General features: G+C 43.2%; 1 protein-coding gene across 4 annotated transcripts in view; it reads left to right on the forward strand.

Moving 5' to 3' along the window:
* Positions 1–15,789, forward strand: part of SPG11 (SPG11 vesicle trafficking associated, spatacsin) — a 579,875-nt gene that overhangs the window by 11,657 nt on the left and 552,429 nt on the right. For 3 of the 4 annotated variants that reach the window (XM_069222954.1, XM_069222953.1, XM_069222955.1), the window contains exon 4: positions 7,540–7,767. The exons of the other annotated variant lie outside the window; for it this stretch is intronic. In XM_069222954.1, the coding sequence (XP_069079055.1) occupies positions 7,540–7,767 (228 nt within the window). The remainder of the gene's footprint in view (positions 1–7,539; positions 7,768–15,789) is intronic. 4 annotated transcript variants of the gene reach the window in all.

Here is a 15,789-nt window from a genome sequence, read left to right on the forward strand (position 1 = left end):
GTACCAACTCCTGTGAAAGACTAGAGGAAAACATGGTTAGGGGAAATAAAGAACAAGAGGCAATATGGCCTGAACCTTAACACTACAAGATAAAATACATTCAGCGTAAGATAACATGGAGTTTAACCTAAGATATTACAGCATTATGGGCCTCATTATGACCCTGGTGGTCACGGCGGTGAAAGCAGCGCTGCTCTGGGGATTACGAGTCCCTTTTCCACCAGCCTTTGCATGGTGGTAGCCTCGCCATGCAAAGGCTGGCGGAAAACGGGTGCTGAGGGCCCCATGGGGGCCCATGCACTGCCTGTGCACTTGGCATGGGCAGTGCAGGGGCCCCCATGGACAGCCCTGTCACGCTTTCCACTGCCCGAATTACGGCCAGTGGAAAGCGCGACAGGTGCTGTTGCACCTGCCGCACTGCTACATTGGCGCCGGCTCCATTACGAGCCGGCGTCACTGTTAAGGCCCTGTTTACCGCAGAGCTGGCTGGCGGAAACACTGTTTCCGCCCGCTCGCTCTGCGGTGAACTCCTAATAGGGCTGGCAGTGTTCTGACCGCACAGGTGGGCTGATGGCGGTACGAGTTTGGCGGGCGGCGGGCCTGTGTCTGGAAGAAAGACTTAAGGAAAGAAAGAAAGAAAGAAAGGACTACCAGAACACTTTTTGAGAATGGAAAGGCTGTGTGTTAATGACAGAGGTGAACCTGGTTTGTGCTGAGTTACCAAAGCCAGAGGAGGGACAGAGAGGATTCAATGTCGACAGCAGAAGACAGAAGTAGGCAGAACAATGGAATAGTTGTTAGAACTGGCAGATGGAGGGAGAGGGTACATCTGGGAGAAAGTTGGAAAATAGTTCAGGACGATTAATTTAACTAAAAGTTTCTGTAGGAAGGAAGTGCTGAGGACGACAATGAAGAGTTGATATAAGAAGCAAGAAAGTAGTTTGGAGAAGAGTGCCCTGTTGAAGGAATCAAACAGTTATCCAAGGATTGAGGATGAAAAGAAGTAAGAAAAGTGAAGGCAAAGGCATCCTTGTGAAGAAGGAAAAGGAGATAATAGAGGGTTGGCAGATGAAGAGAAAGATAAGGAAGTTGAGGTATCACTGTGATTTGGGGACCAGTGGGTTCATATGTGATGGAGAAAACCTAGGGGGGTAGAGGTATGGGAAATGGAGAATCGGAATTCACAGATGGGAAGAGCTGTAAGAAAGTGCAGGAATGGTGCTTCAGGTTACAAGTTCTCCCAGTCATCCCCAGATGGTTTGTGTGTTTCGTGGGAGAGTAAAGTGGAAGAGATGATCATAGAGGAGAAACTGTATTAGATTGATACATGCAAGTTTCTGTCACAGTGAACACGTCCAAGAGAGGGGCAACAAATACGACAGTAAGAGTAGAAAGCTATAGTACTAGCACCATTTATAGAACTAAAGGTGGGAAAGGGATGGGTCATCATGATACCAAACTATACACACAGAGAAGTGTGGAGGACAGTGAAATAATGCACTTATGGTGGGTGGGACAGTCTGTACACAAAAGCAAAACGTCCACCTTAGCAGATCACCTCAGGAGTAAGTTTTATGGACTCCATCAGAAGTCTGACTAGAGAATAGTTAAAGACATTAAAGACATTGCAAGGAAAAGTTTAATAGGAGGGAAAAAGCAGCAGAAAATTAATTGAGGAGTCTTGAGGGCTGTCCCTATCCTAAAGTAATTGAAGGAAATGGTGCCCAACTTGGAGGAGCAAACCAGCCTACCAGCAAAGTAAAAGAGTGTAAATTAGGGGCACTAACCTGTGATGTATTAGTTGGAATATTGGAAGGTTTAGGATGTTGGCTAAATGTTGTGGTTCAGAGATTCTAAGGGAGATGGTTCATGGCTATCTGAGATGTTGACAGATGGCTGTTTGCTTCTGTGAAAGCACTGAAACTAAACCTAAGCCTTTCTGCCAACCTGTGAATAATTGTAATGGTATTCTTCTTACGCAGTCATGATGGTACCTATACATCTACAGAGTGCAAGGCCAGTTCCAACAGGGCACAGAAACAGGATCACAAGGGAAAGCTGTCATGCTAATGAGTAAACCAGAAGTATTACCCACAGGCTATAGATGAAGAACCACAGCTGCATTGTTGTGAAAGTATGAAACAGCATCTTATATAATGGATGTCTGTCTGCCAAGGGAAAGAGTGCAGAAGCAAAATGGCAGATGGATTAGTTGCAGCCTGGGCTGTGGAAATGGTCCACCTCTGCCTTTGGCAGTGCCCAGCGAGCACTGATGGTGCAGTATTTGGGGGAGATGATGGTGCTCTCACTACTGGGCCATTGCTAACAGAATGGAAGACATAATGTGCCTAGAGCAATGAGCTGATTGAATGGGAGTAGGAGTAGAGGATGTGTCACCACCTGAGTCAGAAAGAGAGATTTGGACCCGGATGGAGCACTGTGAGAATGATTCCCAGCAATGGTGGTTTGGAGGTACCTGAGCTTTAATCAGTGGCACGATGCACACAGAAAGCGAATGGCACCCATTTATAGTCTTAAGGTAAAATCAGGTTAAAAAAAACCCTAGCTCAAATACCATCTACTTTGGTGTTGCTTGAGGTTTTGTACTTGATTTACTATACCAACAATGAGGAATAACTTGCACACACAGTTTTAAGCCTCTTTTTCCAGTGTGCCATTTCCGCTAATTCAGTATTTTGTACTTGCTTTGACTGCAGCCAAAAGTAGGTGGCAAGAGTAAACGCAAATTGCAAGTCCTGCTATGCTAACTTTTGATTGGTGCAGTGCTAAAAGTGGTGTAAATAAAACTTGCACCCATTTTCACTGCTGCAAGAACCTTAATAAGTGTTGGACTGGGGTAAGAATGAAGGGTACATGGAAAAAGACGAGCTGGCAAAGGCTGTGAGATGTTGAGTGGTCATGCCAGTAGGAATGAAAACAACAAGAGGGGAAAGAGCAAGGAAGCAGGGTGACCGCGTTGAAGGCTCTGATGCTGAAATTGCTGGGTCCCTGCCATGTATGGAAGTGGCTGCTAGAAGATCGGTGTAATTCCCTGTTGTGTCTTCTCACCTTTAAATCCCTTTAGTGTTCGCTGTGCAGCTTCATCCTCTTCCTCCCTCTGTAACCTCTATTTTCTAATTCCTGCGCTTCTTAATTGTGTAATTTTATCTCCTTTTAATATTCCTTCTGCTATTGCTTCTCCTTCATACACTAAATCATTATTTAGTACTGTTTACGCTACGTCTCTGATTCCTCTTCTAGCATCACCCTTTCAATATTTCCTGTTACTTTTCCTCTTCTTCTTTCCTCAGTATTCTGCCTTCTCAATTCTTTATGATGTCACCTACTCTTTCTCCTATATAATCCCTTGACCATTCCTATATGGCCTCCTTCACCTCCGAACGTTTGCTTTTTTTCTTGCTGTTACTGTTCTCCTCTACTTCCTCCTTAATATGCTCCCTTCCCATTAACTGTGGAAGCTCCTCACAACTTAAACTATAATCTTACATTATTAAATGTCTTTTTTATTGTTCCCTCTGCTGCCACCTCCATTTCCTCACTTACTATTCCGACTTAAGCATTCTCTATGCTGGTTTCCTCCTTCTCTCTTATTACTCTTTATCTCTCTTATTACTCATGATTCCCTCTATCTTGTCCCTTCTTTGCTCTTTAGAGTCCTCTATTTCATCCCTCTTGACCACCACTTTGATGTTTCAATTTTGTTTTGCATATTTAGCAAGCACTATAGGGATAATTAACATAACATGTAGTGTTTAGATGGTACCTAGAGCTGCTTGGGAGAGAAAGGCAGTACCAGAAATGTAAAGGTGGATAGCAGGAGCAAGAAGAGCAGACTGCCCCCTGCTGGCTCCATCCCATGTTCCCTACTTCCTCTGCTTTCCTTCAGCACTCCATATTTAAATGTTGTTTTTGTTTACCATTTCATTTTGTTTACCATTTCATTTCACTTAAATAATGTGCTGTTTACTAACCCCTTCTCCCACGCCATCTAAAGGTTGGTAAAAGCAGGCATCTCTCTAATGGCGGGAGTGGCTAAGGTAACATTAGTACCGGATCTTTATAGAAAGCTGTGAACAGGCTGATAGTTCTAAATCTGCGGCACATCCCGTTCAATAATTTCTAGTGCTAAATGGCTCTGGGTTAAGCAGTTAATAACATCAGATGAAATCAAATGGAGGTTTATGAGAACTGTATCATTTTACCACAGGAAAATGCTTTCTGCTGAAAGTGCCTATGAGCAAATCATATGCAAAGAATATCATTTATGGGGATGAAAAATGTAGCTCAAGGAAAGTTGCAGCCCTACAGCACAAAGAATGAGTGGAGCTTTTAAGTTGGTTACAACAGAAGTACAGTGGAAGGAGGGCAGGGCATTGCAAGCCTTCCCTGCTCTTAACCCCGGGGAACTTGGCAGCACACAGAAGAACTACAGGTTAGTATACAAAGGCTGGTAGAAATCCTGGAACAGTGAAACAAATATAGGTATTTGGGTATAGAAAAACAGAAAGCACATTCACAAGGCAAAGACATCCCAAAGGATGGCAGCAATGCGAAGTGCCATATTCCGACCTATAACCAATCAATTAATAACTTTTCCAAAAGAACACAATGCAAGCATAAGAAAGAGCGATCCTCAGTCTAACTTTACATTGAAAGTAAACTTACTTTGAAAGGTCTCAATATACCACAGAAGTTCCTTGAGATTTGCATGTTGCCTTAGGACCAAACTGTTACCCCTTACATGGTGTTTGAAAAGGGCAAGATAGAGAACGGGACAGCTGAGATATTGTAACAAAAACAATGGAAATTTATACCCGATTCTGTAACATAAGTAGGACGTCACCCTACTTTCAGGAAGGTGTCTTATACACTTCTTTAACCGATCATTTTTACTGGGAGAATCCTGAAAGACAGCCAGGCTTCCTACTCTAAATATTGATTCTGCCCTTGTCATGAGCTTCTGTGTGGTAAATTGTCCTTGTGTGTTTCCTAGTTTGCCCTGCTCAGTTTAGAATGCATGATATATTTTAGAATGAGATGGTGTCATGAATGGGTGAGTCTGATTGTTAGGTCAGAGGGTGGAGCAGAGAAATAGTGGCTGTCACTTGTGCTTGGCTGCAGACAAAGGAGCATGTGTGCTTGTAGCCTGTAAAGTCAAGGACCTGCTTTTCCCATTGGCGATGAAATCGTACTCATGCAGGGCCACATCGATGTTGGTATGATCAGAAAGCCTGAAGATTATTTTTTTTCCAGCTCAGCAATTCTGCTCTGCTTTCAAAATGTTGTGACCTGTTTAGGGTTCAGATGAGTTTCTTCCAGGGGTGGACAAGGTACTTGGAGGCAGAGATCAACAAGAGCCTGTAGTGGCTACCTTGCTTGGAAAAGGACCCTTAGATACCTTTAGAAGCCTAAGGTTGCTGCCCAAGATGAGAATAAGGCCTTACTTAGAGTTTAGCGGACGAAGATACTCCACAGTAAACGTGACAGGTATTCCATCTGCCAAATTACAAGCACATTTTAGTTCATGGCACTTGTAATACGGTGGAGATGATATTTGTCACGTTTTGATGAACTATCTCACACCATCCTCCGAACCCTATATAGGGCCTCGAGTCTTTATTTGGAGACATGTCAAAAGCAAACTCTGAAATGGCCATAAAATGTTGTTGGCGACTGTGTGTCAAAGGTGCAGTTTCACTGTAATCATTGTACTAATACTGCTAGAACTACCATTTAATTGAGGTACTGGCTTCCACTCTACAGCCTCAGTAACCATTGAGGCACAAACACTAACTATTTATGTGCACAGAGGTTAATACTTGATGCAAGAATGTGTAACAGCCACTCAGTGCTTCCTCAGCATGCGGCTTGCCAATACTTCCAGGATGATCCGGTCATTAGGAGTGAGTGGGCTCAGTTCTCTGTACTGTATTAGGCCAGAACTCTTGCACTTCATGTTGTCCTCCTCGTAATAGAAGATAGGCCCCATTATTACTTCAGTGTGAGACTCGGCTGCAGGCATGGTAGCATTGAAGGGTGTATTTGTGTCTATATGTTGCTCATCCATCCTTAATTCTGCACTGTAAAACCTACATGTGTTTCTGCATACCGGGAAGTGGAGTGTAGGATTTCAAGTACCAGAGCTGCTCACAGAGAGTGCAAATATGTCAGTGATATAGTGGTTGATATTCTGCATGTGTGCGTCAGCATCGTGTATCTCCTTTGTGGTGCTTTATGGAACATGACTTGGTTCTTGGCCTGGCCTCAGATTGCCCAGTCTTCCAGAAGGCCAGAGTGCAGCAGTTCACCCATTTATACAAGTGCAATGCCATGAGTCTGTTGGTTATGTTGTTGAGGCGTAAAGGTGGTGGATGAGCAGAACACCTTCCTGATGTACCTGCCTGTGTGAGGTAACATTTTGTGAAATAGGAATAGCTGTGCATGCTAGGGAGCATTTCCTATAATTTTGGCTATGGTACTATATCCTAGAGAAAGGGTTCTATTATGTTCCCCCTATTCCTTTGTTCATTGATTATGCTGGACTGTAGTATGTCCATATCTTTGATATCGTTGGCACAAAAAAAAGAACATTTTACTAGAATCAAGATTCTAAGATAATGTATTCTAGAGGTTTTCCAAAGGCACATTTCACCACAGAATAACTAGTTAGCTATGTCCATGAAAACAATCCAGAATTGGGGATAAGCATGTGAGAATTGGTGCGAAAACAACAATTCCTGGGGTTATTTCCCATTCCTAAGAGTCAAACTTGCAATAGTGTTTTACTATCTGTATTAATGCGTCCTCTGATGTCTAAACTCTTGGGTGCAGTTAAACTTCATTAAGAGTCCCGAAACTCTTGTAATAAGGGTATTAGTATTTTCTTTTGTTTGGAAGACACTTTGTGAATACATTACTTTCTTTTGCATCTGCTTTTTTCATTGAATCGACTGGTGTCACCTGTCTGATCGGAGTGACATGTGTGTGGGCTCTTTTCATTGAAAGTTTACTTCCAACTTTTGTGTCCATTGCATCTACTTACCCTTTATGGCTTTAAAAACAGGAAATGGTCAGTAGCCAAAGGGCTTCAGGAAGGGGTGAAAATATTTGTGCTATATTTGTTTGCATGTATTACCCTCTCTGACTTAAAGGTTTATTAAAAGATGCCATGAGATCGTTAAATGTTCTAACTTGGATGTATTTTCCCAACTTCTTACAAAGCACTCTAGCTGCGTTGCCAATGGCCACACTTGTCACAGACACTCATACCAAGGAGAAACCTATTGTAAGAGCAAAGACGGAGTTGGAGTCATGGTGTTACAGCTGAGATGGAAATTGGAAAATCTAAATGGCCCTCTGGCCCAAGTTTGCCTTCAGTATCTAGTGTGTCACATCTCTGTGGATGTCTGTCCCCCCTTGATTTCCACTTTTTAAAAATAGCATGTTGTGATTTCCTCCTTCCTCACATGATGTTCCCAGTACAAATTTCTTATAGAGCCCTCTGCTTATCCTCCACAGGTCCACCATGTTTGCAGTCAGTCCGGATCATAGCATTTGAGAATCGCTGCTTCTCATTGCTTCTGAATGATCTTGTCCTCGCACAGCTTGGTATCCCTGAATGTGGCGGAGAGGCAGTATCCTTGCGCTGCTTGGCCTTGAGCTTGTCTTCAGATGTTTCCTCTTGCATAGTTGATGGGCAGATATGCAGTGGCCTTCTGTTCCTGCTGGACAGGTCAGGCTGGATATGTATCCTTTGTGACACGTGTAGTGTCAGGTTTTATGCATAGCTGTTGAAAAGTCTGTTTTTCCATGACACTTGGAATTTGTATATTGCTTTGAACAGAGATAACTGTCCAGGCACAATAGTGTCTACTCAAGATGAGCAGGTGTTTTTTAAAATGGGTTACATAAGGACAACCGTATTGGCTGGCAGTGGTTGTGTAATCTCTACAAATTGGGTAGGAGATATCACATCTTAAAACATCTGCAAGGTTCAGCATCTGTACTAGTTTTGCCCCATTTAGTAAATCTACTTGTGTAGCAGACAGCAAAGATTTATGTGAAAGCCAATAAAATTCATACGGTTTATTGAATACCAGTAACTAAATAAATTGACACAGCCACCTACATCAGAGCAACAAAAGAGAGGTCCAAATCCCAAAACTGCAAGTAGGATTCTAGATGACCTAATAAAACAACCATACAGAAACAAGCAGGTTTCAGCGCACTTTAGAGGGATACTCCATTACATAGTATTATTGAATCTATCTGCGTCAAGATTGACCCTATCATATAATAACTACCCATAACTCTGAAATCACATACACTCACACACTTTCACATAGCACACACAAAAATGGACTCCTCACTGAAAGGGAGTGAAAAGGAAATACAAAGCTTAAACCTGCAAGAAGATTAACTAAGAAACCTGTTCATGAAATTGAGAACTCTTTGCTCAGAATTTGTGGTTTATTGTTTATTATATGGACCTTTCTATCCAATTACTGTAAAAGTGAGATCCACAATGCTCTTGGTGAAAGAAACTTCCGCTGCTCTTAGATTTCACTTTTATATGGGGGAAACAGAGAAGTCTGTTATCCTGCCTACAAAGTGTATGTGCAGGGCGTTGCACCATGTGGCTCGACAGATATTGGGAGTTCCACATTGACCAGACATTCATTAATCAATCAAACAGGATTTGTAAAACGTAACTAATAACCCTCGAGGGTGTTTAGGCGCTTGAATGTCTCAGCGGCCAATTCGAATAGCCAGGTCTTGAGGGCTTTGTAGAATTCTGAATGAGAGGTGATTGTCTAGAGATGCGTGGGGAGGCTGTTTTGGATTTTTGCTGCTATGTGAGAGAAGGCATGTGATACATTTCTGCTTTGGTGGATGCGTGGAGTGTGGGCAAGCGATTGAGAGAGGGAGCTTAGTCTTCTTGACGGTTGGTGGAAATTCAGGTGGTGGTCAATGTAGACGAGTCCTTGGTTGTGTAGAGCTTTGTGTGCATGGGTCAGCAGCTTGAATACGCACGCCTTGTGCAAGGGGTGCCAGTGGAGTTGCCGGAGGTGTGGTGTGATGTGGGATCATCGAGAAAGGGCGAGAATGAGTCTGACTATGGCATTCTATATGGTCTGAAGTCTGTGTTGGAGTTGCAAGGGGATTCCTACGTAGAGGACGCTGCCATAGTCTATGTGATGAGGGCTTGTGTCATAGTGCATGTCGTGTGCGGGGGTAGGCACTTGAAGATCTTACGTAGCATGCGCAGAGTGAAGAAGCAGATGGAGGAGACAGTGTTAATCTGTGATTCCATGGTGAGCCTGTTAGTGATGATTCCAAGGTTTCTGGCATGTTCAGAAGGAGTGGATGTGGGTCCAAGTTCTGGAGGCCACCAGGAGTCATTGTGCTGCTTTTGCTGATATCAGAACTTCAGTCCTGTTTGCGTTTAGCTGCAGGTGGTTTTCTTTCATCCAGTTGGCGAAGTTTGTCATGCATCTGTGGAAGTTGGTTTTGGTGGTGCTTGGGTCATCGGTGAGCAAGAGAATGAGATGGATGTTGTCTGCATAGGTGATTTTGTTTAGGCTGTGGGATCTGGCTAGCGGGGTCATATATGTGTTAAAAAGCATGGGGCACAGAGATGATCCATGGGGGACCCCACAGGTTTTTTGGTCCAGAGATGAAAGGAGGTAGGTGAATCTTCGGGGTTCTTCCGTTGAGGAAGGAGGTGAGCCATCTGAGTGCGTCCCCTTGTTTGCTGATGTTGTGGAGTCTTTTGATCAGCATGTGATGGAATACGGTATCAAAGGCTGCTGAGAGGTCGAGGAGGATCAGGGACTCTGTTTCTCCTTGGTCGAGGAGGGTACAGATGTCATCCATGGCTGCGATCAGGGTGGTCTCGGTGCTGTGATTGCTGTGGAAGCCAGATTGGGAGGTGTTGAGTAGCTGGTTCAGCTCCAGGTAGGTCATGAGTTGCTTTGTTGATGATTTTGTTCCACTACCTTAGCTGGGAAAGAAAGCAGGGAGGTTGGCCAGTAGTTTTTCAGTTGGCAGGAATATGCAATGGGTTATTTGAGTAGTGGTGTAACTTTGGCGTGTTTCCAAGCGCCGGGGAAGGTTGAGTTGATGATGGAGGTGTTGAGTAGAGTGGTGAGTTTCCTGCTGATCCTTTGGTTTCCGAGACTGGAGATGTGGTGCAGACAGGGGTCTGTGGGGGCTCCTAAGTGGATGGATTTCATGGTGGAGGTAGTGTCCTCGGAGGAGAGAAGGTTCCAGGAGGTTAGTCTGTGGTTGGTGTTGGTTGTGGTGTTGGCGACTCTGTCAATGAAGTCTGCCAGTGTAAGTTGGGGTCCAAAGTTCCTGTATATGGTTGCAGTCTTGTTGTGAAGGAAATCGTAGAGGTTGTTGCACTGTTCCTGTAAAGGTGTGATGTTGTGTTCACTAGCCTCCAGGTTGGAGAATTGCTAAATGATGTGAAAGAGTTCCTTAGTGTTGATGCTGCTCATTTCCTTATTGTAGGAAAGTACCCTCTTTTTGGCATGTTAACCCCATTTCTGCCTGACGTCAGTGTGTTTTTGACTGTGTCACTGGGATCCTGCTAGTCAGGACCCCAGTGCTTATGTGTTGTAATGCTTGGAATGTAAATACATGCGCTAAGCCTGGAATTTCGGTAGCATCGAGACTCGCGTTCTGGAGCCTGGGTGGTGCCGAAGTTCCGGGTAGGACGTTGGCGGTTGGATCAATGGGAGCCGGACATGAGCTCTGTTTTTGGGTTGTTATTGACAAATAAACTACATTCTTAGGATTACTCGAAATCGTATCTTCAGTTATAACACTGGCGACGAGGGAGACTAACAACCCGGAACCCACGTACTGTTTTTGCTTTGGAATCGAGCTGCAGGTTTCAATTGGATATCCGACGACCGTCTCTCATACTGGGAATAACCACCGTTCCTGAAGGTCTTTAGTGTTCATTCTTCCGTTTCTTGAGCATTTTTGAGCATTTTCTAGCCGTCAAGCCGCCGCTTTTGGATGTGAGCGCGTGGTTGATTTCGTTGCTGCTACGCAGTTTATTCAAGCCGCCGCTGCCCGACGCTGCCTATTTCTTCCGGATTCACGGTCAGCTGTTCTTTGTTATTCTGTGGTAATATCCTGTTGTTCATCGTGTGGATATTTATTTTACAACGATTGCAATTGGTTCAACGCTACGTGTTTTCTGGCCTCAGCTGTTGCTAGGCAGAATTTCGAACATCGAGAAATAAACTAGACTACGTCCATTGACTCCTTTTGGGGGAATTTTACATCCAGTGTTGAAATATTTGCAATGAGTAGCTTGTTGTGATTTCTTAACTGTAGTTCTAAATTATTTTACAAAATACTAAAAGAAATGTTCATTACTGCATTACTGCCTTAAGAATTTTGTTGGAATATAGGGTTTCTCACTATATACTTATATATATATATTTTTCATTGTTTGCCATGGCTACACCAACAATGTCTCAACCACCTCCCTTTTTTACTGGACAAAGGTGATCCAATTCTTCCATGGAAGCGATGGAAGAATCTTTTTGACTCGTACCTTATAGCCATAGGCGGTGAAAAGTTTTCCCCAGCTAGAAAACAAGCTGTGCTTCTACACAATCTTGGGATTGAAGGCAGGAACATATATGACAGTCTGGAACCTTTGACAATCGGTGGAGCTGATGGTGAACCCAGGGATGTCTATGAGATGTCGGTAGCAATGTTAGCAACCCATTTTGAATCCAAAATAAACGTTGTTCTGGAAAGACATAAGTTCTTTGCCAGATCCCAAGGCAATACTGAAAGTGTGGGAAATTTCATTGCTGCGTTGCGTACATTAGCCCGCACTTGTGACTTTGGTGAGATTACAGACTCTCTTATACGTGATCAACTAGTGCGTTGCACCAACAACAAAAGGGTACAGGAGAAACTGTTGACTAAGAATCCCGATTTGAGAGAGGCAATTGCAATTGTTGAAGGCATGGAAAGTACGAGTAACTGGATCAAAGAAATGAATCATTCTGATGGAGACAATCTCTCTGTGATTCAAGAACCGAGAATCCAAGAAGAAGTTTTGAGAGTTGGCATAGACAACAAGACGCAAACATTTAATCAAGACAAAAAAAGAGACAGTAAATCTTTACGTTGTTACCGCTGTGGTAACATGGGTCATGCAGCTAATAGTCTTAGTTGCTTTGCACGAAACTCTGTGTGCAGAAAATGTGGAAAGAAAGGCCATTATGCCAAGGTGTGCAACAACGAAAAAAACAGCATAGATTCGGTCACTGGAAGTATTAGCAAAGTTGTTTTATATGTTGGGCAAGAGGTTGATTCAATGGAACATAACGTTAGTATGATTGATGGTGGGCCAGTGGTCATGCCTGAATGTATTATTGAACTTGACAATAAGGCTGTATCTGTTCTAGCAGATTCGGGTTCTCCATATACCATGGTTGGCGATAAGAACTGGCAGACAATTTTTGGAGAGACCTTGAATTCGCTTATTGAACCTGACATCAACCCTGTCAGTTATGGAGGTGCCAAAATTTATGTAGTGGGGTATAAGGTTATGAAAATTCGGTTTCAAAACAGAAGCACTGTGGGGAAGGTTTATGTGGCCAAACGGGGCAATAATTTACTAGGTTGGCACCACCAACGAGACATGGGTATTAAGTTGGATCCTAATTCAGAGAACCAGGTTATGGTGGTGACAGAGGTAGATGAACCTTCAGAAATTTGTTTGGAATTCCCTAGCGTGTTCAGCGACAAATTAGGTTGTTTGACAACTTTTGAACATAAAATTATCCTTAAGAAAAATGTATCCCCTGTTGTTCACAAAGTCAGGAGAGTACCTAAGTTGATGATAGAGCCATTGAAGGTTGAACTTGACAAGTTATTAGAGGCAGGTGTCATCGAAGAGATAGAATCTTCGGAGTGGCTTGCCCCCGTTGTTTTGTCATCGAAAGACAATGGAAAACGGATCCGTTTGTGTGTTGATCTCAGGGACCTTAATAAGTGTATTTGGATAGACCATCAACCTCTACCTAATATTACTGAAGAGTTATCATGTTTAGGTGGATCTAAGGTATTCAGTGTGTTGGATTTATCCTCGGCCTATCATCAGATAGTGTTGCACCCTGAGTCCAGGCATCTCACATCCTTTGTAACACCTTTAGGTGCGTTTCAGTTTTTGAGGATGCCTTTTGGGCTGGCCTCTGCGGCTGCGTGTTTCCAACGCATAATGAAGAAGATTTTAGGGAGTATTTCTGGCACATTATGTTTTCAAGATGACATATTGATTCACGGTGGAACGGTGAGAGAACATGACAAAATATTAAGAGAAGTTTTGGGCAAATTAGCAGAGGCCGGTCTTAATGTAAAAAAAGAAAAGTGTAAATTTAGAGTTACCTCGGTAACATACTTGGGGCATACCATCTCTGGTGAGGGAATCAAACCGAAGTTGGAATTGGTTGATTCCATAATCCGTGCTCCTGAGCCTGAGAATAAGGATGGTGTGAAGTCATTTCTAGGGTTGGCAGAATATTATTCCAAATTTATTCCCAATTTCGCTAGTGTGACTCAACCATTGAGAGCATTGTTGAAAAAGGGTTGTGAATTTATTTGGAGTGAGGAGTGTGAGACTGCTGTTTCGCTTGTAAAGAGTAGTATTGGAAAGATGCCTACCTTAGGGCATTTTGACGTGTGTGCTAAAACATACCTGTACACTGATGCGAGTATTAAAGGGTTGGGGGCTGTTCTTACCCAGAAGGAGGGTTGTGAAGATAAAGTAATTGCTTTTGCTTCCCGTTCCCTTAATGAAACAGAACAACATTATTCTGTCATAGAAAGAGAAGCTCTTGCGTGTATGTGGGCGATCAAACACTTTAAGTTTTATCTTTGGGGACTACCCTTTGTAGTGAGAACTGACCACAGGCCTCTCGTACATATTTTCACCCCTAAAAAGAGTGATATGTTGACTCCTAGAATACGAAGGTGGGCGGAGGGTTTATTGGAGTACAATTTTGTTGTAGAGTATGTACCTGGTCCGAGGAATATAGTAGCAGATTTTCTGTCCCGCTCCTCAGTCGACAGTAACGAAGATGTGAGTGAGGAGACTACTATCAGCTGGGTGAGAGAAAAGGCTATTAATGAAGAAGAATGGAAGGTGGCTGTGGTTAGAGATTTGGATAGACATAAACTTGAAGGGTTTATTGTCAAGGGATGGCCAGAGTATAAGGATGTTCCTGACTCTTTGAAAGGGTTCTGGAATGTGAGGAATGAACTCTCTCTTAGTGAAGGAGAATTGTTTAGAGGAGGCAAGCTCATACCTCCTGAGGGTGTGAGAAACAAGATTCTGAATCTAGCTCACGAAGGGCATTTAGGTAGGAGTTTAACTAAGTCTAGACTTAGAGCCATTTACTGGTGGCCAGGGTTGGACCGTGAGGCTGAGGCAGTAGTGAAGGATTGTTTGAGTTGTGCCAGTAATGACAAAAGCAAAGTTGTGACGAGAGCTCCACTGTCTCCTGTAGAAGTTCCTGAGAGAACTTGGATGAAATTAGGTTTCGATTTTATGGGTCCTTTCCATCTCCTACCAGCGAATGAACATTATGTTTTGCTTTTGGTGGATTATACGTCCAAGTGGGTAGTGACCAAATGTGTGAATTCTGTAAATACTCGTACCGTGATTGAGTTTCTCGAGGAGGAGTTCTCTAAGGAGGGCATACCTAGCCATTTAGTCACAGACAATGGAGTACAGTTGACTTCACAAGAGATGAGGCATTTTTTGGACTCTCTAGCTATTGTGCATTTGAAGACGGCTTTGTATTTACCACAGGCTAATGGTCTAGCTGAACGCATGAACAGAATGGTCAAAGCTTGTGTACAAGAAGCTATTGAGACTAGAACTCCTTTGAATAGTCTTCTAAGGGATTTGTGGTGGGCATATGGTAACACTCCGAACAGCATCACCAACATAGCTCCTTTTGAATACATGAGAGGAAGGTTAGGTTGCTCTAGGTTGTTTCCAGCTTGGGTTGTTAACAATTCAGCTCGTTTTGATCTTAATCAGGAGAAATTTGACATGGCACCTAGTCTCAGGAAGAAATATCAATGTAATTACAAATTGCGTTTCGATTCTAAACATTGCGTTGTTAATGCTAAGTGGAAGGTTGGGGATGTGGTGTTAGTAAAGAGCCCTTGCTTTACAACCAAAGGGAAATCTTTCTTCAAAGGCCCTTTTTGTATTAAAGAAACAAAGGGAAACGTTGTGATTCTGGACAATGGAGATACATGGAGCATGTCTAGGATCGTGAAGTGGAAAGGAGTGGGGGAAAACTCCAACTTTCCTGTTTTGCAAGAACAAAGAGGAAAGTTCATGGGGACATCTAAGGAGTCATCACACACTAAAGCTTCATCCAGATTACGTTCCAAACCTCTCTGGATGAAAGACTATACCACGTGACTCTCTTGTTATGTTTTTGTTGCTGCACGTCAGGTGTCACCGCTCTCAAGAATACGTCAGGTGTCACCACTCTCAAGAATTCATCCAAGTTACGTTTAACCACTTTGGGAAAAATGTTATCATCTTGTTCTTTTGTATATTGTTTATCATTGTTTGTCATTGGGATGTTTTGTGAGGGAGGGGGGATGTGTTGTAATGCTTGGAATGTAAATACATGCGCTAAGCCTGGAATTTCGGTACCATCGAGACTCGCGTTCTGGAGCCTGGGTGGTGCCGAAGTTCCGGGTAGG

The sequence above is a fragment of the Pleurodeles waltl genome, chromosome 3_1 (assembly GCF_031143425.1).
Source record: "Pleurodeles waltl isolate 20211129_DDA chromosome 3_1, aPleWal1.hap1.20221129, whole genome shotgun sequence".
NCBI classification, from domain to species: domain Eukaryota; kingdom Metazoa; phylum Chordata; class Amphibia; order Caudata; family Salamandridae; genus Pleurodeles; species Pleurodeles waltl.